The sequence below is a fragment of the Oncorhynchus mykiss genome, chromosome 3 (assembly GCF_013265735.2).
Source record: "Oncorhynchus mykiss isolate Arlee chromosome 3, USDA_OmykA_1.1, whole genome shotgun sequence".
Classification (NCBI taxonomy): domain Eukaryota; kingdom Metazoa; phylum Chordata; class Actinopteri; order Salmoniformes; family Salmonidae; genus Oncorhynchus; species Oncorhynchus mykiss.
Genome location: NC_048567.1, coordinates 26866381 through 26893222, shown reverse-complemented (window position 1 = coordinate 26893222; position 26842 = coordinate 26866381). Strand labels below are relative to the sequence as shown.

Genomic DNA, 26842 nt, shown 5'->3' with positions numbered 1-26842 from the left:
ATTGGTACGCTTAGAAACAGGGTGTCAGTAGAGACATCAATCAATCAATCAAATGTATTTATAAAGCCCTTTTTACATCAGCCGATGTCACAAAGTGCTGTACAGAAACCCAGCCTAAAACCCGAAACAGCAAGCAATGCAGACGTAGAAGCACGGTGGCTAGGAAAAACTTCTTAGAAAGGCAGGATCCTAGGAAGAAACGTAGAGAGGAACCAGGCTCTGAAGGGTGGCCAGTCCTCTTCTGGCTGTGCCCGGGTGGAGATTATAACAGTACAACAGTCAAATACCTAAGCTCTTAGGGTACTACTCTCACTGATATATATATATATTTTTTTTTAAAGAAACGTAAACTCATTATTTTCTCTCTCATTGATTAACATTCATCATCATCATCTGATGATACTAGCTTGCTATCTTGGTACATTCCAGACCTGGGTTCAAATACTATTTGAAATCAAGTACTTTATCTGGTGCTTTATTGAAGTTGCCTGGCTTAATGGATCAATAGAATAATCAAAACAATATATGCCATCTGGCACTTTATGCAGGCTTTATGCAGGCTAGAGCAAACTCTCAAAGTATTTGAAAGATTTCAAATAGTATTTGAACCCAGGTCTGGAAACTTCTGCTACATTCTACCATCATTGAAGTCTCATGACATTATGATGACATAGAATGATAATGTTGTCATTACGTCCATCTGTTCCAGCCATTGTTGGGTCCAAAGAAATCGGGTCACTAGATTATTGGATGTGTCTGTCACTACTGGCTTGTGTCCCTGTGGAACGGAGGATTTGCTCCCCAAACTGTGCCCCACTTGGCCTCATACCCAATTCTGGCTCTATCTTGGGAACTAAATCAACTATACTGAGATATAATACCAAGATCATCTGAATTGGTTTAAACTGGTTGTCCCTATACTAAGATACAATGCCAAGATCAACTGAATTGAATTTGTTTAAACTGGTTGTCCCAATGGACCCTTCTCCCGAGGCACCTCATCTTATTTTCTAAAAGCTCAAATGGGATCACCCTCTCGAATAAGAAGAGAATAAGTGTACAACACTTTGACGGGATATGAAACAGCACTCTACCCATCTAGCTATCCTAGTTGTTCTGTTACAATGTTGCGTATAGACCCAAGACAACATACTGTACATTACTGTGGCATTAATGAATTGGTGTGAGTCATGCTGTTGTTTTCGGCCTTAAAAAAAGACCACGGATGAGGAGAGAAACTCTGTTGCTATATCAAGGCTTCTAAAGCCGTACCCTGTCCCAAACCTCCACAGCTTTCACACGAAAACAACTCTTATGTTATAAAAGGTCACCAACTCACTCTCACAATGCCACACTCCCCCTGTCACCAAAGCCTGAATGTGGCTGCCAACAACCACCAGGTGCTAACACGTTTGAAAGACACGAGGCTGAACTCACAAACCACACCTTGTGAACTGGTTTGTGATAACCAATGAATTGTAATGGTACCCTGATACAGAGCATGCAATACAGTGAGGTATTAAAGGCAAACAATGGAATACAATGGAAGCATTTCAGCAGACTATTAAATAAAGTAGTGTTACGCAACAAGACAAATATTGCTCTCAATAGGTATTACAGCCCAGAACAGACTGATGCAATTAAAAATAGTGATCAAAATCAAAAGTCAAGTAACATAATTGCAATAAAATCAAGATGAGTAATCTAAAGCTAAAATGAAACATAAGAGCACAAGTCCCATACATGTGGTATGGCTCTTACCTCATCAGTTGATATGCACCCAATGAAGAGCTCTAATGCCCAGCAGATAGGAACCAGCAAGTCCTCCTCTCCTATGGCATCTGCCTTCTCTCCTACTCCCTCCCGCTCTCATTTTCTCCTTCTCTCTCTCTCGCTCTCTCCATTGTTGAATCAATCAAAGAAAACAAAGGAAAAACACAATTCTGTATCAGTTGTATTACTTTTAATATGTATTCATACCCTTAGGATAAATATGTCAAACATAAATCACTGTCTTTATATAGGCAACAACATTTAATTGTAGTGCCAGGCAGGTTGTAGTGAGTGAATAACATTGATTTAAAGATAGTTGGGCCCTCTTTGTGGAACATTTCAATATAAAGCACGGCTTTCAGCCAATCAGCATAAAGGGATCGAACCACACGGTTTGTAATTATCTATATAACTCTTAGTTTGCATATTTGCTTTCATATCATTAGATCTATCCAAAAACAGGGTGACACAGGAAAATCTGGTGTGCTGGCAGAGTTGATGTACCAAGCAGGTGGCAGCTGGGCTCTTACCTGGTACAGTACCAATCCTCATGACTTGCCATAGCAAAATTTGTCAACAATTAAATTCCTGAACACATTTCAATAACAGGTATAAACAAAGGCCACCATTCAGTCAGACCCAGTGTTACAGCACATCCATCACGTCTACATATTGGCAGACATTGAACATGGAGATTGAACAAGCAACGTGAAAGGCCTTTAGAGTAAAATCTATGGAAATAGGAAAGAAAGCATGGTTATGATGTTCATGTGGTGAAAATAGTAGATACCCATAAAGACAAAAACAAATACTGAAATACTAGTGTGCCTTCTGTATGTTATACAGCATTCCCTAAATGATACTCCCTCAGCGAACAGCTCTTCTTCATGCCACAGAAACAAGACAGTGACATCCAGTGGTACCTCCTAGAACAGCATGTCAGAGCCTATTATAGAATTTTCACCCGGTTTCCAATTGAAGTCAACGCATGACTTAGTGACTATTTGACTTAAGTAGAAGTTTGCCCCATAGACTGTATTTTTATATAGAAAAAAACCCTGAGCATTTTGAAAAAGCTTTATTGTAAAATTACGCTTGTTGTAAATCACAGTCAACACAGTACGGACAGTGGGTATGACAAGTAGACTGTACAACAATGGAGTAAGTACATTTTTCATAGCAATAATAAAATTAAAATTAAAATTAAATGAACAAATATAATCTGCCTATGGCTGACATTATTCATGACAAATATCATTGTTGGACAGACAGTTAAAACTAATCCAAAACTCTAAATACGATGATAAACAATGTAAAAATAACATGGCTATTATTTGATTTTAGTCATTAGAGGCTCTTATCCAGAGCAATTAGGGTTAAGTGCCTTGCTCAAGGGCACATCGGCAGATTTTTTACTTAGTTGGCTCGGCGATTTGAACCAGCGACCTTTCGGTTAGTGGCCCAACGCTCTTAACCGCTAGGCTACCTCCCGCCCTAATAAAATCTATTCCATTTTAAATGTACAGCATGATCTCATTTTCATTTAAAAAATCCATGACTTCTCACAGTAAATAATTACTGCTTTATAATCTTAAAGCTCCGGGTTACTCACATTAACTGTAAGATGAAAATGAATGGTTAAAAAGAGTGAATGAAAACCATTTTTGGTTTACTTTGGCTATTGCAATTCCAGTGTAGGCTACTTTAATTAAGCCTTGGTATGTTCAACCACACACTACACTTAGTGCTTCAGTTAGAGCTATTCTGTACATTAAAAATAATTGAGAGGACATAAGGCTGACAATGTTTTCAGTAAATATGAAGCACACAATTACTAAATTACCCCCAATAAGGTCATTTGTACATAAATATCCAGCACCAAATTTTGATATCTGAGTTTAGGTATTGAAAATAAAATCACGGTATCAAGTTTGCAACATTAGTACTATTGACATAGACGACTAGTAATTGTGTTACGGGACAGATCAGTTACGCTGGGGGATACTAAACGTCTCACACCACCAGGCTCTCCCGACTCACGGCTCCATTCTGAAAAGAAAAGAAAGAGAGTTGAAACAAACAGAATGAGTTGGCCTAGTACTGTACTATAAGCATTACTGTCAGTCTAGAGACAACAAGCATACATATGAGAAAAACATGCTGAAACATACCACCACAATTCTGGCAAAACTAGGATCTGGATATATATTTTCTTCTGCTAAATATGATTATACCATTTTTTGTAACTAGCATTAAAAGGGATACTTCAGGATTTTGGAGCCCTTTCTACTTCCCAAGAGTCAGAGGAACTCGCTGTAGCCTCTACGAATCCGAGAGTGGAACTCTTCTCTCGTCTCTAACATATAGGCTCCCTTTTTGTGAAAAGTCCCTTCACAAGTCAGAATGCTGAATAAACTTAATTTGAACATACTTTACTTAATCTGACACAAAATATCCAGAGTATTGTTATTAACCTGACTTTCAGCATTGCTGGTCTGTATATCGGTTTGTAGTTTCAATAAAGATGCAATTTGCACGCTACTTGCACAATATGTCAACAATGGCCAATCTTAACCGAAGTACAGACCGAAAGTTGTCGCAGGCAATTAGCTGGCAAATTTCAGAAGCACTTCCAGCTGATTGTGATGGAATGCACTCCAGTCGACAAAGTTCGGGTTACATTCGGCTGTTCTTTACATATTGTGCATCACGTGAAATGCATCAAGACATGGAAAAATACATGCAACATAAAACTACCAGCGCCGCAAAAAGTTGGGTAAACAACACTTCACTGTGGACATTTGATCTCCACTACCTTGAGGTAAGAGGACCAATAGCACGACATTCATTTTAGTCAACATTCTGGCTTGTAGAGACTATTGTGTCTTTTTTACAGCGTCTTCTTTGACTGATTATCTATGGAATAACCATGGTAACAGTGATGTTTAGGTGAAACTTGTGGATACGCTTTTAATGTCTCAGCATCCTGTATGAACAAAGTTAGTGGTATCTTCACTCGCAAATGCTAACTAGCATTAGCGCAATGACTGGAATGCTATGGGGAACAACATGCTAGCTTTTGCTTCAAGCAAGACACAGAGACATAAAAAGGGCATCCACAAGTTCATCGGACTCTGGGGAAGTAGATAAAGGGCTTCATTGCCAAAATCCTGAAGTATCCCTTTAACTATGTTGATGAAAGTAGTTCTATGAAAGAAACAATCAACGAGGCATTATGGCAATGCAGTAAATAACGCTGTGGCCTTGAGTGGCACCCTGAATGCTCAACGCCCATATGCAGAACCCTGTGATGACTGACTGACCTTGCGTAGGTTGCTCTTCTTGGAGGACGTCAAGCTCTCGTCATCGCTAATGTAGGGAGGCGGGTGAGGGGCTGGGTAGTTGTCGTCGTAGCGACGGTCGGGGTAGTTGGAAGGCGGGGACATGGGAAGTGGAGGGGGTCCGCGGGGGGCCCTGCCTCGGTCCGAGCGTTCGCTGTCGCTGTCCAGGCGCTCGCGGCTCCTCGCCCTCTGCTGCTCGCCTAGACGCTTCTTCTCCATGGCTTCCCGCAGAAAGCTATCATCGTAGGCGTCCCGCCCACCACCCCGGCCGCCACCGCGCTCCCGATCACGTTCGATGTCCATCAGGTCGTCACGGCTACGGCTGCGTCTCCCCTGGAGACCGCTGACCGGGCTGCCTCCGCGGCGACGGTCATCAGGGGAGGGCTTGCGCCGTCTGCGGTCGTCAAATTCACGGCCGCGGTCGTAGCCGCCGCGGCTGCTAAAGTCATCATCCGAGCTGAGGGGAGAAAAAAAAACTGTGGGTAAACAACTGGGTCGAATCATTATCTTCCCCAGATTTGACCTTTGAGAAGTAAGACTCATGCACTAGAAGGAGAAAGAGTGAGAGAGGCGCCAAATAAGAACCTCACCCTCTCCTTTCTCTGGCTCCTCCTCCATCACGGCGGTGGGGAGGGTAGTCTTCGCGGGGATCCCGGGGGTCTCTGGGGTAGCGGTCTCGGCGGGCGATGTCATCTAGGTTGTCCATGGAGCGGGCCCGTCCGTGGGCCCCCATGTGGGGGGAGGGCCCACCTCCTCGCCGCGGGTAGTCGTCACGCCCCCGCTGGCCGTGCGTGGACACGCTGCTGATGGTGCTCATGGCCTCGTCCTGGTCGTACACGGTGGCGAGGGGCGGGGCCTGGGAGCGGCCACCGCCACGGCCCCGTGGGTCGTCGTGTAAGGAGCTCACCTCGCTCATCCCCCCATCCACTGAGAGAGAGAGAGAGAGAGATGGGGGGGGAGAAGGAAAAAGGAAGAGGATGGGGAAACGCACAAGATAAAGTGCAAGTCAGAGTTAAAAAAGCCCTATCACATTAACATTACAACACATTAAAGTCGATGAAGCCAGTTGAAGGCTCCGTGTGAAATGAACAAACACTTCCCCCTTTCACTTGAACAACACCCACAAAACACAATATTGAACTGATCCTAGAACAGCACTCCTACTCTGAGGCTCTTTGTGATTACAGGCCCCGAACTCTGCAGTACAGTACAGTTGACATGGCTGTGTTTATGTGTAGGTGTAAGACTCACAGCGGTTGTACTTCCCAGCGGCTTCACCAGACCGGGTGGGGTCCAGGTTGGCTAGCTGTCTCTCCATGTAGTAGATGGCCCGCGTTGCATTCCCATCTGGGTCCACCTGGATACGGTAGCCACTCCGAGCTGAGGAGGGAGTAAATCATGAGAGATTGTGACAAGCAGGGTTGGTCTCAATTCCATTTCAAGTAAACAAAAAAAATGTTGTTTGCTTCGTAAACTAAAATTCCTTTGAAAAGCAATGTGGAAAATTTGAATGGGAATATCAGTTTAATTTGTGAATTGACTGAACGGAAATGGTAATGAGCCCAACCCCGGTGACAAGATGAAATATGCTGACATTTTTCAGCCCCCGAGATGATTCGGGAGCGGAGCTGTAGCTCTGGTTAGACTTTTGTATTATCACAAATAATCAAACAGACTGAGAATTTGCACTAAGCATTTTAACCACTCACTTTGGTCTCCTGCGCCACTGTCCTGGTCATGCAGCAAAGGCACCTGGGAGCCATGTCCAACTACAAGCAGAAAACAAAAACAGAGATTATCAAAAGGTTCCTCACACCAGCATTGAAAACCACATTGCTGAGAAAATGTGCAATACTGGGATTAGCCCACAGGTTCCTCGCACCAGCATTGAAAACCACATTGCTGCGAAAATGTGCAATACTGGTATTAGCTTACAGAGGGGAAAAAAAGTTGCGCATCAAGTCCTTGCTTTTATCAAGCTAATTGTCACGTTAAAACTGGAGGGGCTGTAGTTACCCGAGCTGGCGCCGTCGTAGTCCCGTCCGTAGCCGTTGGGGTGTAGTGGGGGGCCGCCCATTCCCTGGGGTAAGGGCAGCATGGGTATGCCGGGCTGTTGCATGACCCCTCCGTAGGGTGGCTGGGCGTACATGCTGGGAGCGTAGAGCGTGGGCGCGTAGTTGCTGGGGATGCCTGACTTCACCGCCTTGCCTGCTTCGTACACTGAATTGAGAGGAGTGAGTTCACAGTGTTACGACACATTGACGTTGTAGTTAGGTGGCATACTGTAAATACATATTCTGGAGGACTTACTTCATTTGCCGGTGTGTTGTGCGTGAGCAAAACCTTAAGTCTTTCTATGAATTGTATTTTATTTAACCTTTATTTAACTAGGCAAGTTAGTTAAGAACAAATTGTTATTTACAATGACGGCCTACCTCGGCCAAACCCTAACCCGGACGACACTGGGTCAATTGTGCGCCAATCTAACGGGACTCCCAATCATGGCTGGTTGTGATACTGCCTGGAATCGAACCAGGGTCTGTAGTGACTCCTCTAGCACTGAGATGCAGTGCCTTAGACCACTGAGCCACTTGGGAGCCCAAGAAGATAAGAGCGCACAAAGCGTATAAATAATATGTAATAATAATATACATGAGAATGGCAAATGAAAGGTAAACAGTGCCAGGGTCACAAATTCACAACGTGAAACGAAATGAGAAAAAGGAGTTTGGTTGAATGGAATGGGCATACTAACGTGAAAGTGGCATCGAAGCAGGATGCTCTGTGCCAAGTGGAAAAGGGACAAGTAGGGGTAGAGGGTGGTACTTACGTGCCCGAGGGCAGCAGCATTTCTCTGGGCAGCAGGGGCAGCGGATGTAGCAGCAGCAGGTGTGGGGGCAGCACTGGCACCAACAGATTGCTATGAGGAGCAACAGCAGCAGGAAGCCAAACACTACCAGTACTACCAACAACCAGTCTGTATACAGAGAAAGAGTAGGGGGGGGGGGGGAGATTATAATTATGCATGTATAGACAAGCTAATGTGTTTGCCATTCAGTCAAGATGAAACATCTCCTCTGCGTTCTCTGGGTGACTATCAGCATGGTTGAATATTAACGTTTCTGTATTTACATAGCACTTGTTCATGAAGTTCTAGGTTTCCTGTGGCTCTGTTTAAACCAGAGAAGTAGAGGACTTCCATTGTTCAAAAAGACAACTTGACAAATCTAACTTCTTCAAAAATGTGGACAAGAATGTGACAATTTACTAGTCTATCAAGAACACTGGAGAACAGAGCCCTAGTATCGAAAAATAAACATTTGTATTAGAACCTGTAGCTTGGCTAGTCCAATGGTCGGTCTAGTATGCAAGGCTACAGTATGAGTAGTGTGAAAAGTCACAAGGACAAGCAGTAAACAATGGAGCATCTACACGAGAGGTTCATTTCAGACATCAGAGAAACCAGATAACACAGGTTTCGGTTTTCATTTTTTTCAAACAATGGGTTCAGTGAGTCATTCTGTCAGATGAGGGAGCTAGCTGTACGGGAAAGAAAAACAATACATGCCAATATACTGAAAGAGGACATATTCAACCACACATTTCCTATAAATGTCATAGGCTGCAGTCTGACTGAAGAGTTATTTTGCGGTTTGAGTCAACACAAAACAGACCAGAGCTATGTGCTGAGTGGCCCCATATTACAACAATGTCACAGCTTTTAGGGCTATCATGATGTTCTGCTGAGAGTTTTGTGGTCTCGACCATGAAGGAGAGAAAATAATGTTACAGTTGAATATAACTTTTTAACCAATGCAACCAACTAATTTTATATTTCAAGGGTTAATTATCCATTGTTTGAGTTGTTGTGAGGGGACTTCCCTAAATTTTTAAAGAGGTGTTTTTTGGTAGCTTTTTAGCTGTCTGTCAGTGCACATTTTGAGATGTTAAGCAATGTGGTTCCTCATTCTAAAGTTAGACCTTGAAGGTGCTGTAATGTTTAAAAATAGACAACAAAGGCTTGATTCAGTACAGACAAAATTGTTGCACGAACTACCTTGATAAAAACACCAACAAGCTTGTTAAAGTCAACCAGGCTTGATCAATCAAACCAGCAAAACCGTAGTTTTGTCGGCCTTTCTCAAGGGAGGCTGCTTCTTTGACTCTATATTTTCTAACTACATTGACCACATGTCGTTTCATTCAAAGCTATGAGGTATTTGCAAGAGGGTTCAGGCCAAATGTCATTCTCCTGAAACTGAACCTAAACCGTGACCTAGTTTACTAAAAAAACAGGGCTCTTAGGTTAGGGTTGAGCTCTACTGGTTTTAAGGGGCAAACTGGAAAGTACCTTCCATAACCAGTAAGTCAATCTCAGGCAGGAGATCAGTGGTATTTGACTTTCTCTCTGTGAAAGAAAGAAAGAAAGAAAGCCACAATTATTTTTAAAAGCCCCAACTATCTTTCTAATAAATGACTACACTTTTGCCCTCTTGAGTCTCCCTCACAACAACTTGTCCTTCTTGGAAGTCCCTGCTAAGTGGTTCATGATTCATGAATCACTTCAAAATAGAAGTCATGGATCCTTCCGGAGAAACTTCACTCAGCCTTGATGGGTGCCGTCTCATTTATACAGAATCCGGAGTCAAATAGCACATTTGGAAATTGTGGAACTGCCTGAAAATTGGATTTGGCTTTTCAAGATATTTTACATTTGATTGCTACTGCTATTAGATTTTGTGTTGCTCCACATGGTGTCCAGCTAACTCAACAAATAAACCCAAGAGAACTAAGGAGAAACTAGCACAGAGAAAACAAGTGATTGTTCCTCATAAGACAGCAGTTCTGTGAGGAGCAGTAGTATAGGACTTGGTGGAAATGGAGGGGGGGGGGTGGTGGTGGACAGGTGGAAGATGACAGCAGGTCTGGGGAGCTCTAAAAAGGGTCTGTGAGGATAGGAGCCACTCACCCAGCACTATGAGCTCAGTGTAGTCCTCGCTGTTCCCTGTCAGGTCTTGAGAAGACACCACAGAGCACACGTACACGCCGCTGTCTCCCCACGCCGTCTGGGCAAGGTTCAGGTCTGCGTCTAAAGAGACAAGTACGGTGGGTTTGAGGAGGGGACACTGGCAACAGACAAGACTCACTCTGATATAGGAGCCTTGTAATGGAAGTAACACGCAGACAGAGAGAGACAGGCACACATACCGCTTGCCCCCCCCCCCACACACACATCACATTTGAAATCACAAAAAGTCAAACTCACTGTTCAAGATGCTGACTTTTCGCCCCTGGTACTCCTCGCCCAGAGTGACAGCACTGCCCTGCTTGGAGGCCACGATGCGCACTGTCCGCATGTTGTCGGCACACTCAATGTTGGCGTTGTAGTTAGGGTTGTTCTGGGACAGGATGTTGTCAGCGCTGCTGGGGTTCAGGGCTGCCTGGATGGGGTCCCTGCAGTAGGACTTGTACCTCCAAGTGATGACAGGCGGCTGCGTGGAAGACGTCTGGAAGTTGCAGGTGAGCGTGACCGGCTGGAACAGGATGACCACGTACCTCTTGACAGGACACTGGACAGAGATGGCCATGGTGGAGCCTGGAGAGAGAATAGGAGTGTTTAAAGAGGATAGTTTGTCTCAATGCATGCAGGTAGAGATAGATATCTTCACCACCCATAAGTGTGCAAGAAAGTGTTTGTTGTTAACTAAAGGCAGTGTACTTTTCTTGTGAGTACATTATTTGCTAAATTTTCTAATTTGTAATTCAGCAGCTCTGTGAGAGTGAAGGTACTCTGTGTGAGGCAGGAAGCTGACCAGTCTGCAAGTGACAGTCACAACGATATGTCATACCTAAAGACTGGTATCATAGAGAATAGATGCAATGACTCACCAAGACCTTAAGCTGTGCATGTTCCATCAACAAAACTCTACATGAGTAAAAGCCTAGCCCTAAATGCTGTAATAGTTCAGCTTTGACTGAATTATACATTTCATAGGGGGTAAAATGGTATCAAATGTATAAGGCAGACATTGGCATCTGGCATGAACATATTAGATGTCACTTGGCTCCATCAGAAACTTCAACTTGCTAAGATTGCTTCACCGCTCTTCAATTGTCAAAAAGGTAGCATCACTGTGGAATTCCTGCTAGATAGACTAATCTGTTGAACTACAGTTTCATATCATATTTGGAGTAGGGAGATAGTCTGACTAGTATCGTTGATGTGACATTATCAAAATCACACCCCTTCACCTTATTCCAGGCCATGTGTGTGCACAAAACAATGTCAGGAGTCAAACATATTATGATATGATGAATACTTCATCTGAAAGTAAAAAAATAAAATAAAAGGCTTTGACTATGATTCAGGCATTAAAATGAAAGTGTCTAGTAAACCTTAGTTTACTGTATTCTGACATGTAAATATAGATTGTTGTCCACCACTGGAGAACTGGATATCTGTGATTTAACTAATGAATCACAAATCCACTAATGATTATCTGAAAAATACATAGGACTATTATTAACGTTATACATTTTCTTTCTATAGGAAAAACACTCAATATTACTTATACGGTGGTGATTTTACAAAGCCTACACACAACTGTAAAAAATACATAAACATAGTATTTCGGGCACGTGATGATGCCAACGGGTACATAGCATTTATACATGTTCAAATGAATACAGATGTAGCCATTTGGTGATCAACACCTGACAAAACAACGAACTCCAGAGATCCAGGTCACCTCTAACGATGAAAAATAAAAAATACAATTTAGCACTTTTCCCTACGAATTCGACATCAAAATAAGTTCATATAAACGGTTTAAAAGAAGACGTTTATTAAGAAATACACAAATCAGTAACTAACTTATTGATTAAATTGTGCCCTGACCCTCCCTTCTCGAAAAACATTGCATTTCCTCTCCCTACCTGTTGCCATAAGGACGGTCACGACAAAAATCAGGAACATCTTTCGATCCGAAGTGAGTATATTTTAGAGAAGTCTCAATTTAAAAACCTTAATGTAAAAACCATGTATAGTAATTAATTCAAGGCCTGCATAAATGCCATTAGAAACCTTGTAGAACCCCAAGCATGTATTGTTTTTTTCTTAACTAGGTAGGCCTTCCGACATTTTGTCTCACGGCGTAGGTATGCGAGTAGGAGGCGGACCGGACAGGTGAGATTGCCAAACCTCTGGCACAATGGGGGGGGGGGGGGCTTTTGATGCGAATCCTAGGGCTAGCCATTGGAAACTAATATTCGTTTCCAATAGCGAGCCCTAGGATTTGAATGTGAAATATGTTGGAATTAAAAAAATATATATATATTATTACAGTTTTAGTTTATCGCCCTCTGCATTGATAATCTACATTTGAACGTGACCTGGGATACACCCATTCCACCTCAAACTACCGGTAGCGATAGTTGGTATGGCCTAACTCGAAACTAGTTTTTTTTGTTTTGCCTGTATGCTAAGCAGCAGCAATGTGGTGATCTCAATCTCATTGCCTAGTCAAACACTGTTTTATGAGGATGGTTTGTTTATAAGTATAACCCTATGCGTGAAATGCCAGTATTGCCAGGGCTTTCAATTGTGGGTTTCAATTTCTATTTGAGTTTGAGTTTTGGTCTTCAACTGTTTCATTTTCTTTGAAGAAAATTCGTTTTACACACAGTTTTCACTCTGAATATCCTTAGCGATGGTATCCTACACGTTTCACATTTGTTTTGATACCGAGGTAAAGCCAGTTTCAGGTTGGATATTCAATAATTGCGCTTTCAAACCACTTGAGCCACACTCCAGATAAGTGTCATGATGTTGGAAAAATTGCACACACAACATTGCAGAGGTCTTATTTTCACAATTTGGACATTATTAATTTGCCTTGCAAAGCTAATAAACATGTGGAAATGTGAGCACCATTTTGTATTCCAAGTTGAATTGTGTTGGTCTTGTGACTCAAACGAGGTTCAGAATGTACACTCAGTGGGCCTACACATTGCACACCCTTTAGTTGGTCTATTTTCATCTCACACGGTTTTACATTCATTTTTCAAACTTTTATTTCAACAGCTCCTTGGTCATGTGACCTACTGGACTCAAACAAGGTGCAGAATGTCTACTGGCTACCCTTCTATATTGCACACCCTTTAGTTTGTCCATTTTCATCAAGATTTTACATGAATTTAAACATTCACATTTCAATGGTCCTTGGTCATGTGACCTGACTTTAAACACAATTCAGAATGTACAGTCGTGGCCAAAAGTTTTGAGAATGACACAAATATAAATTTTTCAAGTTTGCTGCAGTCTTTAGATATTTTTGTCAGATGTTACTATAGAATGCTGAAGTATAATTACAAGCATTCCATAAGTGTCAAAGGCTTTTAATAACAATAACATGAAGTTGATGCCAAGAGTCAATATTTGCAGTGTTGACCCTTCTCCAATACCTCTGCAATCTGCCCTGGCATGCTGTCAATTAACTTCTGGGCCACATCCTGACTGATGGCAGCCCATTCTTGCAAAATCAGTGCTTGGAGTTTGTCAGAATTTGTAGGTTTTTGTTTGTCCACCTGCCTCTTGAGGATTGACCACAAGTTCTCAATGGGATTAAGATCTGTGGAGTTTCCTGGCCATGGACCCAAAATATGGATGTTTTGTTCCCCGAGCTACTTAGTTTTGCCTTATGGCAAGGTACTCCCTGATGGCTACAGTTATGTTCTGAACAAACATGAACATTTTAAGAAATGTTAAATATTCGATTGATATACAAAGTTCTGTCATACTTTCCAGGTCTATACCCAAACAGTTTGAACTTCTAATTTTAAAAATTAACCTCTCCAGAAATAAGTCTCTCACTGTTGTCGCCTGCTATCGACCCACCTCTGCTCCCAGCTGTGCCCTGGACACCATTTGTGAATTAATCATGCTGGAAAAGGCATTGTGCGTCACCAAACTGCGCCTGGATTGTTGGGAGAAGTTGCTCTCGGAGGATGTGTTGGGAGCATTCTTTATTCATGGCTGTGTTCTTAGGCAACATTGTGAGTGAGCCCACTCCCTTAGCTGAGAAGCAACCCCACACATAAATGATCTCCGGATGCTTTACCGTTGGCATGACACAGGACTGATGGTAGCGCTCACCTTGTCTTCTCCGGACAAGCTTTTTTCCGGATGCCCCAAACAATCGGAAAGGGGATTCAGAGAAAATGACTTTACCCCAGTCCTCAGCAGTCCAATCCCTGTACCTTTTGCATAATATCAGTCTGTCCCTGATGTTTTTCCTGGAGAGAAGTGGCTTCTTTGCTGCCCTTCTTGACACCACGCCATCCTCAAAGTCTTCACCTCGCTGTGCGTGCAGATGCACTCACACCTGGCTGCTGCCATTCCTGAGCAAGCTCTGTACTGCTGGTGCACCAATCCTGCAGCTGAATCAACTTTAGGAGATGGTCCTGGCTCTTGCTGGACTTTCCTGAAGCCTTCTTCACAACAATTGAACCGCTCTCCTTGAAGTTCTTGATGATCCGATAAATGGTTGATTTAGGTGCTATCTTACTGGCAGCAATATCCTTGCCTGTGAAGCCCTTTTTGTGCAAAGCAATGATGACTGAAAGTGTTTCCTTGCAGGTAACCATGATTGACAGAGGAAGAACAATGATTCCAAGCACCATCCTCATTTTGAAGCTTCCAGTCTGTTATTTGAACTCAATCAGCATGACAGAGTGATCTCCAGCCTTGTCTTCGTCAACACTCACACCTGTGTTAACGAGAGAATCACTGACAGCTGGTTCTTTTGTGGCAGGGCTGAAATGCAGTGAAAATGTTTTTGGGGGATTCCGTTCATTTGCATGGCAAAGAGGGACTTTGCAAATAATTGCAATTCATCTGATCACTCTTCATAACATTCTGGAGTATATGCAATTGCCATCATACAAACAGGCAGCAGACTTCGTGAAAATGTATATTTGTGTCATTCTCAACTTTTGGCCACGACTGTACACTCAGTGGGCCTGCACATGCTTTAGTTTGTCCATCTTCATTTCATGAAATTTTACATGAATTTTCAATGTTTTTCCATGATACTAATTTCAATAGCTCCTTGGTCATGTGACCTACTGACCTCAAACAAGATTCAGAATGTCCACTAACTATCCTTTTATATTGCACACCCTCTAGCTTGTCCAATTTCATCTCACACTTTTTTTAAAACATGAATTAGCCTGCTCTGCCCTTCAGTGTCAGTGTCACTCAGTGTCAGTCATACACCTATTCACTTGGGCCTTCTCCCTGGGGCCTTCCTGATCTCCAGGCAGGCCCCCATTGACCTGGTGACCTCTTGACTCCTGGCCTCTAGGCCTACACTCCCTGCCCGCCCACCTGCCTGCCCTCTCCCTGGACCTGAGTGTACAGCTTACTCCCTGGAACTACAGACCTCCAGGCCTCCACACCTACTCTCCCTACCCGGTCAACACCCCTCTCCCTTGGCCTTAGAGTATAGCTTACTCCCTGGAATTACTAAAATGTCTATAGTCCCGCTGTCAGGAACCATGTGCACCTGGTAACCTGAAACAAGCTCTGTGCACCTGGTGACCTGCCTGCTTTTATCCGCTCAGAGACAAAGTCCCCAACCCAACCTCCACAGCCTGAGTGCTGCCCCCAGCCCCTGAATCTGTCCGCCCCTGCTCGGACTCTGAATGCCCCCTGCCTTGGGGGAGGCCTGCTCGTGCACCTGGTGACCATTTGACTTCCACAGCGAGTCCTAACCTGACTCACAGTCCCATCAGAGGATGGGCCTGGGCAGATGGGCGACCACAACCTAGCCCCCTACCTATCCAGAGCCAAATGTCTTATGCCTTCGACCCACCTGCCTGGGCTCTCTCACACTCTGAGTCTTTCTGCGTTCACCTGGTAACCCGTAAGTAAAGGAGGAGGATGGTGGAGGAAGACGCCCTCCGTCCCCGACAAAAGCTTGGATCGAGGGCTGACTTTCAATAGATTGCAGCGAGTGAGTGAGCTGCTCTGCTACGTATGAAACCCTGACCCGGAATCAGGTTGTCTACGAGTGATTTAGCAACAGGTTCCCCACAAACATGCGGTGTGCATCAGGAGAGGGGCGACAACTCATCTGTCCGCACCCCAACCCCGTCACAGACGGCTTTCCTCACCTGCCAAAAGAGGCAGGTTATACCGGGCCAACCGAAGATCCGCTGTGCTATGGTATTGTTACATTTAAGTGGATTCTGACTTGGAGGCATTCAGTCATAATCCCACAGATGGTAGCTTCGCACCATAGGCTTCTTAGCCAAGCAAATACACCAAATGTCATTAGAATCACACCCTGTGGTATCATCAGAGACATTTTCTGTCTTACAAACTGGACATCAGTTGCCGCTACTAACCTTCAGCGGACTTTAACTGTGTTTTTACACCCAATCGACATCAAGTGCCAGTGCAATACTTATAGGCTTGAGAACCAAATACCCATTGCAGTATCTAGCGGCACTACCCACATCAGATGTAGGCCTTCCTCCCCAGACAAGCTGGAGATGCCTCTCCCCACTTCGTAGGGCATGAGCCAGATCCATGAAATGCCCTATCACTGCGGGGCCAATGGGTTTAGTCTCCGCCTCAAGTCTAGTGAGCATAGAGGAGACCTCCCCACCTTCAATGTGTGGGGCCAGCAAGCACCGTAGCTGAGGAGTTCCACGAGAAGGGCCGCCACCTGCTGGACCCCCCCCCCAGAAAAAGGTCCGCCTTCGGCCCTCTGACGGACACCACCCCGACGAACCCCCGCATGCAGCCCCTTGCGAGACCACGCACGAGAGAACGCGAGATGGGCCGCACAACGAACTTCTAATAGTGATGAGAGGGCGACAGAGCAACTGCTCCCCCAGCCCCGCTTCGCACCCCTGACTGACCCAGACCGTAGAGCCAATTCTTATCCCGGATCTTTTTTGCCAACTTCCCTTATCTACATTGTTATAACATGCCAGAGGCTGTTTACCTTGGAGACCTGCTGCGAATATGGGTACGGCCCAGTGTGAGATTTACACCATCTCCCCTGGATTTTCAAGGGCCAGGGAGAGCTCACCGGACGCAGCCAAAACCACAAGGCTTTCCAGGGCTTGGACCCCTTTCTCAGGGCGAACCAATTCCAGGGCGCGATGCCCTTCACAAAGAAAAGAGTACTCTCCCCGGGGCTCCCGCCAGCCTCTCCGGGATCGGTCGCGTTACTGCACTGGATGTCTCGCTATTTAAATAATTTAAAATGGTGCAAGATGTAAATCAACAACAACAAAAAGTGTGTGCAATGTGTGTCTATGCCATTCGGTTAGCTACAACCAGTTTTAGGAGTAATGGTTAAAGAGCTATTGAAATTTGATAAATAAGATTTGTCACTATGTTGACGGCCCCTAACTGCTGTTTGTGGACGTAAGGAAAACTACAGGCAAATATCCGTTGAATATCCAACCTGAATCTGGCTTTACCTCGGTTGTTCTTGATTGGGATTCCTCAATCCCCTTCATACAGATGCTTACCCATGAAGTACCTTCTTTATTTTAGCTGGTTCGGCTTTTTCACATCACTGTCAGTTATGAAAGATAAAAGAGGTCCCTTTCAATGCAATGAACATAATAATAATGTCATCCAGATGCATAACATAGGAGACAATTATTCTGGTTTCACACTATTAACTTTTCTCAGTAGGCCTGGCTACATAGATGGTGACAAAATATTGGCAGTCCAATAATTTTGTTTTACTTTTGTCAGATTTGATTCAATAGCAAATCAATTCACAACCTTCCACAGAAGGTGCATATGCCTACTGTAATATAGTACACATAGTTGGTTAGAAAGCAGACACCTCAACAAATGAATGTCAGCATACATGTATGTCTCAGGGTGTAAAGCAACAGGTTATTTTGGATCTGGGTTGAGCATGCAGTGTGAAGCAGAGACCGAGCACAAAGGACAGCTTTGATAGATTTATTGTGAAAGACGGAATTCACCTGGGTGAAAATGGCTCCCGGCTGTTGTCATCAAACATTGGGAACGTTGTTGGTCAACTAAATAGACATGAGGACAATATTAGCATTACATGTAAGTCAGTTTTTACCATCTCCTCATTGGTCACTGTGAGAGTTCCACATGTTGTCTGAAAGTGGTGACATGCCAAATGGTGCTAACTGGAGAAATGTCATTGCTATTCTTGCTTTGTTTTCCTAACAGGTATAATCCAATCTTTGAGTATCCTGTTCTGAAATCTCAAAGTATAGAATCCATATGATTTTAAATGCAGAAAAGGTTTGACATTTTTACATGTTAATATTTGTAGTTTATTACCTAAAATTGATCATGTCAAGATCTGGGCCTCACAGGCAGACCCTGATATTTATATTGTATCTGAGACCTGGTTAACTAATAAAACCCTGGACTCTGATGTTGCTACGGATGGTTACAATGTGTTCAGGGCTGGTAGGAAAGGCAAAGGTGGTGGTGTTGCTATTTACACAAATAATCTTTCTGTGTCTCTGTTAAAGGCTACTTCCAGTCCTAAACTATTTGAATTGTTGGCTTTAAGTCTTCAGTTGTACAAACTCAAGAATAACAGGTATCGGAATCTATCGTCCACCTTCTGCCAAGAAGTGTGTACTAAACGGACTCACTGATTGAATTGCCATTTTCATTACCCCAGAGGTGTCGATCGCTGGAGATTTCAATCTTGCATGGTGAACGCAGGATGCGGATTGTCTAAATTATTTTTGTACTAATCTAAATTTGACTCAGCTGATTACAAAGCCCCCACGTCCAAACTTAAAGGACCCTACAAAGTCGACTTTGACCTCATATTTACAAATATGCTGGGAGTGGGGTATTTGCTTTGACCACTGTCCCATTGCATGTGTCAGGGATATATGGATGCTTCGATCCAAACCTTGTTTTATCAACAATATACATTTCAATGAGCAGGCCTTTTATTTTTGACCTTTTATTTTGGTGACTTTATTGCATCTATACCTGACCCAGACTTGGCTCTGAACCACTTCTCAAATGTTTTCAATTGTATTGTAGATAAACATGCTCCCTTTAAAAAAATGTGAATACAAAATCGATCTTGCCCTTGGTTCAGTCCAGAGCTATCTTAAGTTTTATAAAACAGAGATGCTGCCTAGGCCAAAGCTAGATTCACAGACTCGGGCCCAGACTTGCAGTCTTTTAGGCGGTTGAGAAATCTGTGTAAAATTTGTTTAAAAAAAAAAATATATATATATATATATATATATATATATATATATATATATATATATATATATATATATATATATATATATATATATATATATATATATATATATATATATATATATATATATATATATATATATATATATATATATATATATATATATATATATATATATATATAAATAAATAAGAAGCAAAAGTGTATTAACATAATAATCAGATATCTGAATGTACAGGGAACCAAGCTCCATTTTGGAAAGCAGTTAATTCACTGAAGGGTTGTAATCTCCTATTCTCTCCCCAATAAATTAATTTAGATTGTCCCTATTACTGACAACATTGATATCATTAATGCATTTAATCACAGTTTTATCTCTGCAGGCTTTATATTTGAATGTATTTTCAAGCCAGCTCTTGAAAAGAGTAGTTTGGATGTAGATGGTGAAAGTTTATTGAATGATACTGAAAATGCTAGTCCGGAGTTCTCGTTTCAGAAATTCACTGATAAAGAAGTCCTGGATGCTTTGTTAACATTAGACCCCAAAAAACTACAGGGGCTGATCATTTGGAGCCTTGTCTGCTTAAGTGTGCAGCACCCCTTATCGCTGGCTCAGTAGACCACATTTTAATTTAACATTGTTATCAGAAAGTATTCCAAAAGCTTGGAAATCTGCATATGTGCTGGCACTCCATAACGGTGGGGACACAAAAGATCTTGACAACTATTGCCCCACTTCAAGACTCATTGTTTAGCTACAATTCTTGAATCCTTGGTTCATGTACAACTTTGTTCCTTTTTATCTGATAATTGTATTAATATAAACCAATCTGGGTTTAGGCCTGGGCATAGTACTACCACAGCAACCACGCTAGTTGTTAATGATCTTGTCAATGTCTTCGATGCTAAAAAGAGCTGTGCTGCCTTGTTTATTGATCTGTCAAAGGCAGTCGACACTGTTGATCATTCTGTTTTGCTGAAGAAATTATCAAGAGTAGGCCTGGGATATAGAGACTGTTTACAGTTTTAGAATTATCTTCAGGCCATCTTGATCGATGGGGTTAAATCAGAATTTCTTGATTCAAAAACGTGTTCCTCAGGGTTTGATTTTGGGTCCATTATTGTTAACTTTGTATATTAATGAATAGGAAACACTTAATTCTTTTAGCATTCATCTCTATGCAGATGACACAGTTTTGTATTCCTGTGCCACCTCAGTGCAGCAGGCCATTCGTGAACTTCAACATGACTTTGATTCAATTCAGAAATCACTTACAGATCTTAAATTAGTGTTAAATACAAGTAAAACCAAGCTCATGCAGTTCTCTAGGTCACCAAATGTTGACCCTAAGGACCTGCATATGTGCGCTATAAATGGAGCACAAATTGAGCTTGTTTCTCAATATAAGTACCTGGGTGTCTGGATTGATGACAAGTTATCCTTTGTAATGCATATAAAAAAAATCTGACTAAGAAGCTAAGATCCAAGATTGTTCTTTTTATATCGAAATAAATCATGCCTTAGTATTAAAAATAGGAGAACGATTGTTCAAACAACTCCCTGTATTGGATTTTGGTGAAATTGTTTACATGCATGCGGCAACCTCTATTTTAAAACCCTTCCGCAATACGTTTTATCACAGGGGACAATTTTAGGACTCATCATTGTAGTCTGTATAAAATGTGTGATGGACCTCTGTCTGTAAGAAGAGCTCTGCATTCTCTTTTAGTTATTTACCAAGTAATCTTAAAGAAACTCCCTCCGTATAGAACTTCATTAATTAAGATAAGAATCATAAGTTACCAAACCCGTTCACAGGAATGGACAGCACTACAGATCCCTTCAGTCCCCACAGATCTGGGAAAATCGTGTTTGGTTTTTGCCCCTAATTTGTGGACCAATAGAAAGAGTTCACTGCAGCTAGATGTGATGGTGCCACTCAGGCAGTTTAAATTATTGATTGAGGACCTCCATGTAGTTAAATGTGATTGTTTTTATTAAATGTTAATTGTGTTCTGAAATATATTGTTTTAATATTCTGTTTTTATTGTAATGTGTACAGGGCTCTCTTGTAAAAGAGATTTTAATCTCAATGTGACTCCCTGTTTAAAATAAAGGTTAAATTAAAAAAAGACAAGCATGGTTTTATCCACAAAAACTGTTTGCAATCACAAGTTCCAGAATATTATCTTATTCTTTTGTGATTTCTTTACTATTCTTCTTATCAATCACTTTACTTTTTAAAAACATAGTTCAAATTGGAAAAACAAAGAAACGGGAAGCAGTGCAGCACAAAAGGCAGGCGTCCGTCTTTAGAATTATTACCATTACAGCTCTCAAACGTTATTAGCCATGTGCTCCCATCAAACAGCAAACAGGATCCACCATGCCTCTAGACTGCATCTCTCCCTGTGGGCAGCTGTCTAGAACTACAAATGACAGGGTTTAAAATGCACCGAGCTCAATTTACAGGATCACTTAATTCTTCATTCAGCATCATTCTTAAAATAGTGGTGATCCTAACTGACCTAAGACAGGGAATTTTTACTAGGATTAAATGTCAGGAATTGTGAAAAACTGAGTTTAAATGTATTTGGATAAGGTGTATGTCAACTTCTGACTTCAACTGTAGGCAAGTATATGGAAAACATATATAGGAAAGATAATTTTTCTAAAGGCATGCACTGTCATTGTAACTTTTTTCCCCTTATAGAAGTGTCCAGCACAAACGATACAATTGTAGTTTCTACTAGTGTTAACAACTCATAAGACATGTTTGTTTGAAAATGTAGAACGCTTCACTGTTCCTCTCCCAAATGCTCCACTGCATGTTCCTCATACTTTTGTCATCTACAGAGCTTCAGGCCTATAGAGAGAAATTAAAATGGATCAAAAGCCTTACTTAGGCCAATAAGAATAAATGTGTGTTGTTTAATAGCTGTCTTACCCATCACCTGAGGGGTGGGGGACAAATTTAACCAAACCTACCTCCTCTCTTGACGATCGCTGTAAAAACACAAAAGGGGAGAGAGAAAATAACATTGAGCCATAAGTTTAGCCATTTTATTGGTTGTTGCTGTTTTAATAAATACATTAGCATTTTATTGTATAGAATGTTGTGGTTGGATTATGATATAAAATAGAGAATAGCCTTCCTAATTATAACTTGATATCATTTCATCTGTTTTAAAGAGGTCATCAAATCTGGATAAGAGGTCCCTTAAATTTGTAATCTTAAATTGTGTACATACCGTTCAATCTTGCGATAATAGAAACAGATTGACACTGACACGAGGCCAATCCCAGCACAGCAGACCACTATGGATAAACAAACTCAGGTTGTTTCTTTTTTTCCTGTCTTTCAAAGATAATTTGTAAAAATCCAAATAACTTCACAGATCTTCATTGTAAGGGGTTTAAACACTGTTTCACATGCTTGTTCAATGAATCATACACAATTAATGAACCTGTGGAACGGTCATTAAAACAGCTTACAGACGGTAGGCAATTAGGACTCTGAAGAGGCCTTTCTGACTCTGAAAAACACCAAAAGAATGATGCCCAGGGTCCCTGCTCATCTGCGTGAACGTGCCTTAGGCATGCTGCAAGGAGGCATAAATTGCAATGTCTGTACTGTGAGATGGAAAAGACAGCACTCCAGGGAGACCGGACGGACAGCTGATCGTCCTCGCAGTGGCAGACCACGTGTAACAACATCTGCACAGGATCGGTACATCTGAACATCACACCTGCGGGACAGGTACAGGGTGGGGGCAACAACTGCCCGAGTTACACCAGGAACGCACAATCCCTCCATCAGTGCTCAGACTGTCCGCGATAGGCTGAGAGAAGCTGGACTGAGGGCTTGTAGGCCTGTTTGTAAGGCAGGTCCTCACCAGATATCACTGACAACGTCGCTCACCTATGGGCATAAACCCACCGTCGCTGGACCAGACAGGACTGGCAAAATGTGCTCTTCACTGACAAGTCGTGGTTTTGTAAAACCAGAGGTGATGGTCGGATTTGCGTTTATCATCAAAGGAATGAGCGTTACACTGAGGGCTGTACTCTGGAGCGGGATCGATTTGGAGGTGGACGGTCCGTCATGGTCTGGGGCGGTGTCACAGCATCATCGGACTGCACTTGTTGTCATTGCAGGCAATCTCAACGCTGTGCGTTACAGGGAAGACATCCTCCTCCCTCATGTGGTATCCTTCCTGCAGGCTCATCCTGACATGACCTTCCAGCATGAAATGTCACCAGCCATACTGTGCGTGATTTCCTGAATTTCCATTCCCCCCAGAAATGTCTGGGAACTTACAGGTGCCTTGGTGGAAGAGTGGGGTAACATCTCACAGCAAGAACTGGCAAATCTGGTGCAGTCCATGAGGAGGAGTAGCACTGCAGTACGTAATGCAGCTGGTGGCCACACCAGATACTGACTGTTACTTTTGATTTTGACCCCCCCCCCCTTTGTTCAGGGACACATTATTCAATTTCTGTTAAGTCACATGTCTGTGGAACTTGATCAGTTTGTCTCAGTTGTTGAATCTTATGTTCAAACAAATATTTAGACATAAATAAACGCAGTTGACAGTGAGAGGACATTTCTTTTTTTGCTGACTTTATTTTCATACTTTTAAACTACAAAATATATTTTGGTCTTGACATTCCCAACTCTAGTATCAAAAAAACAAACAGGTAATGGGTGTTTATTCAAGTTACACAAAACACCAAAAGTATATTTTTTAAAAACAGTACTGGTACATGGATACATACCAATAACGGCAATTCCACCAGGGTTGAGGGTACCAGAAATATCACCAGGGATAAGGTCTTAGGGGATACAAAATAATATTTGATTTAGAAATATGGTATTGATCTTTTATAGGTGAATATAACACTTTCTATTTTATAACATCAATGTTTTAACAGATGTTTGTTTACCTGTTACACGATCAACAGTCTTCATGGCTGGGCAGTCTGTCATTAAAACAGTTCATGATTATAAACATCAATCGAGCGAAGGGTATTTAAATTACTTATTTCTAGAATAACAAATCACATTTAAAAAAACAAAAGACAATATGCAACTGTGAAGATACATTTCCCATCCTGACAGTTGAATAGTAATGTTATATCAATCTGTTTTGTCACATTTGCTTTAATTCACTATTGAGTCCGATTTTAGCCATATGTTATACTTACCAACCATAAAGATGTTTTTCAATCGGATGCCATCAACCTCCCAGTCGAGCGGCCCAGCTGCTTCCCAGCTGTCTGAGCAAAAGAGGGTTATATCTCTGATATCAGCAAGACACAAAACACAACTCCGACTCTGAGGAGGTGGTGCAGAGGTGGTGGAACAACTTGTGAGGTTTTCGATGGGGTTACTTCTCTGATACACTATGGTGTCATTCGATCCATATATTGTCTGCACTTTTGCACATCCGTCGTCATTGCAGGCTGGACAGCTTCCTGAGGTAACACACAAAAAGGAGGCATGGATGAACACAAAGGCAGCAAGTAGGAACATTAAAATGAACACTTGGAATATTACGTTTTTCTCAGAAGTTTGACCATATAGATGGATTTAACTTTAAAATCTCCATGACATTTTTATTGATGGATTTGAAAATAATAGTAAAATGCCACACGACAAAAAATCTGTGGTTGTTTAAAGCAGTACATATCTCATACAGGGTGGGAAAGAGACATAGGGAGGGGGTGAAACAGAGGGAGTGAGAGAATGACACTACTAGTTTCAACTGATCACACAGCCTCACTTACAGGAGTGTTCCTGAGAGCGAGTGTTCCACTTCCTGCATGTGTGTCAGTCAAGTTGAGCTCATTACATGACTGGCTGCTCTATCAATCTAAACACACATCAGAATGTATAGAGCTTTTTTCATTGCAGAAAATCATCTCAAAACATTTAAAGAGCAAACGGATAAAAAGGCAGAGCTCACCATTAGAGTCTTGAATTAGTGCAGTGATGATTAAGAACTGAAGAAACACTGGAAACACAGGACATTATGATTATTTTGTTTGTTTTCATTGTAACAATCACCAAAAAGCACCTATTTTGTTCAACGTTATTGATTCCAACACAAGCTGAAATAGAACATGTATGGATTGAAAAAGTATCATAAGTACTACAAACACAGTGTACTGTTTGACAGAGTGGTAGACTGTTTCATCAACGTGAAAGAGAGGATGTCATTGGTGTTTCTCTACAAGTAGGGTGAGTCAACATGTCTTTTTCTACTTGCACGAGCACACAGAAATCCGAACCATGGACAGCCACATGATATTTAGCTCACGTTAATTGGACTAAGTTGTTTTTTGATATATTTTAGTTGTCACTGTATTAGACTAAACATAGGTGTTTTGATGAGGTTGAAGTTGAAATGGTGCTGGAATAGTGGATGCAGCTCCTGTTTTCTTTGCGAATTGTGGTAACTCTCCGTGGTTCTAAATCAATAGTTTAGTGGTTAGACAATTTCTGAAACATTAACTTGCTTGACCATGCTCTAGATCATGTAACTGTTTGTTATATGCAATATGCTTGCTTTGTGGACTTCCCTGGACAGAGGTTGCTCTCTGGTCTTGTGATGAAACAAAGGTGTTTGAATTTTTTCTGCCACTGTCTTCTTATTGTCTCAGCCTTAGGCCTATATATCACGGTCGCAAGGCATATGAACTAACAGGTTATAGAGTAAACAACGCAAGTATCACAACACATGGCTTGGCTTCCCCAGTGATTTTTACTCTCGCACCCGCTACTGCAAACATAACAATGCAAGTGAAAGGAAAAATACATACCAGTATATGTCACATGCTCCATCCCAGCCCCCCTTCTTCTGTAAAAGGTCATTTTAATTTGTTGACGAGCTGCAAGTTCACTCACACACTGGGTAACAGGAAGTCGCTGGGTAACGGGAAGTGGGAGGCCTTTCAACTCCTGACTTTGAGCCACGGTTAATTTAAGATTTGGGGCCTCTTCATCTCTTCTGTAGGTAGCAATGTTCCATTTTGCACCTCTCTTATACCCCGTTACACCATCCATTGTTGCTGGGCCTTTCTTTGGAACCAGAGCTCGATGCAGAGTATGATGGTCGGGGATGGACTGCCTCAGCATCTTTTCCAGAGTTGGTCTCTGGTTCAAAGGCAGATATGGATTTGCTGGGTGCTGCTATCACCCCCATTTCGGATTGGTGATCCCCTTGAGGACTCATACATTTTCTTCACCACTGTAGAGACACAACCTGGACGGGTAGATCTCTGGTCAGTCCCATGAGTGTAGAAATCATCCACTTGACCATTTTTCTTAACATGACTAGAGATAACTAGCTTTGTTTAAACTCAATGCCAATCCATGATCTAAGCAAACATGTGCACACACAGACGAGTTATTTGTAGACTTACCCACTTTCCTGAGCATGCTGCAATGATCCACCTGTGGGGTAAAT

At 42.1% G+C, this 26842-nt stretch overlaps 2 protein-coding genes across 7 annotated transcripts in view; one reads left to right on the top strand and one right to left on the bottom strand.

Moving 5' to 3' along the window:
* Window positions 1–2834: 2834 nt before the first annotated feature.
* LOC110516464 (lipolysis-stimulated lipoprotein receptor) lies at window positions 2835–26813 on the bottom strand. Of its 5 annotated transcripts, XM_036973651.1 has the most exons (20): window positions 26799–26813; window positions 26196–26638; window positions 25340–25387; window positions 24579–24848; window positions 24318–24353; window positions 24150–24206; window positions 22622–22688; window positions 22359–22376; window positions 21696–22236; window positions 18135–18191; window positions 10381–10710; window positions 10084–10203; window positions 9466–9522; window positions 7945–8091; window positions 7131–7334; window positions 6824–6883; window positions 6366–6494; window positions 5705–6041; window positions 5097–5571; window positions 2835–3822 (listed from the first exon to the last, which is right to left on the bottom strand). In XM_036973651.1, the coding sequence occupies exons 10-20, from the start codon at window positions 18163–18165 to the stop codon at window positions 3787–3789; spliced, it is 1926 nt and encodes a 641-aa protein (XP_036829546.1). In that variant the 5' UTR covers window positions 18166–18191; window positions 21696–22236; window positions 22359–22376; window positions 22622–22688; window positions 24150–24206; window positions 24318–24353; window positions 24579–24848; window positions 25340–25387; window positions 26196–26638; window positions 26799–26813; the 3' UTR covers window positions 2835–3786. The 5 variants fall into 5 exon arrangements, with proteins under 5 accessions (XP_036829546.1, XP_036829552.1, XP_036829547.1 ...); XM_036973657.1 differs by lacking the exons at window positions 21696–22236; window positions 22359–22376; window positions 22622–22688; ... (4 more) ...; window positions 26196–26638; window positions 26799–26813 and adding an exon at window positions 17664–17710 and having other exon boundaries at window positions 18135–18158; XM_036973652.1 differs by lacking the exons at window positions 18135–18191; window positions 21696–22236; window positions 22359–22376; ... (5 more) ...; window positions 26196–26638; window positions 26799–26813 and adding an exon at window positions 12237–12309.
* LOC110516351 (serine/threonine-protein kinase Nek8) overlaps window positions 12181–26842 on the top strand; it is a 49867-nt gene continuing 35205 nt past the window's right edge. Inside the window, exon 1 of one of the 2 annotated variants that reach the window (XM_036973675.1) lies at window positions 12181–12300. Coding sequence is in view for 1 of the 2 variants with exons in the window: in XM_036973676.1 (XP_036829571.1) it covers window positions 12275–12300 (26 nt within the window). In the remaining variant the exon portion in view is untranslated. The remainder of the gene's footprint in view (window positions 12301–26842) is intronic. The other variant, XM_036973676.1, reaches the window with a different exon arrangement.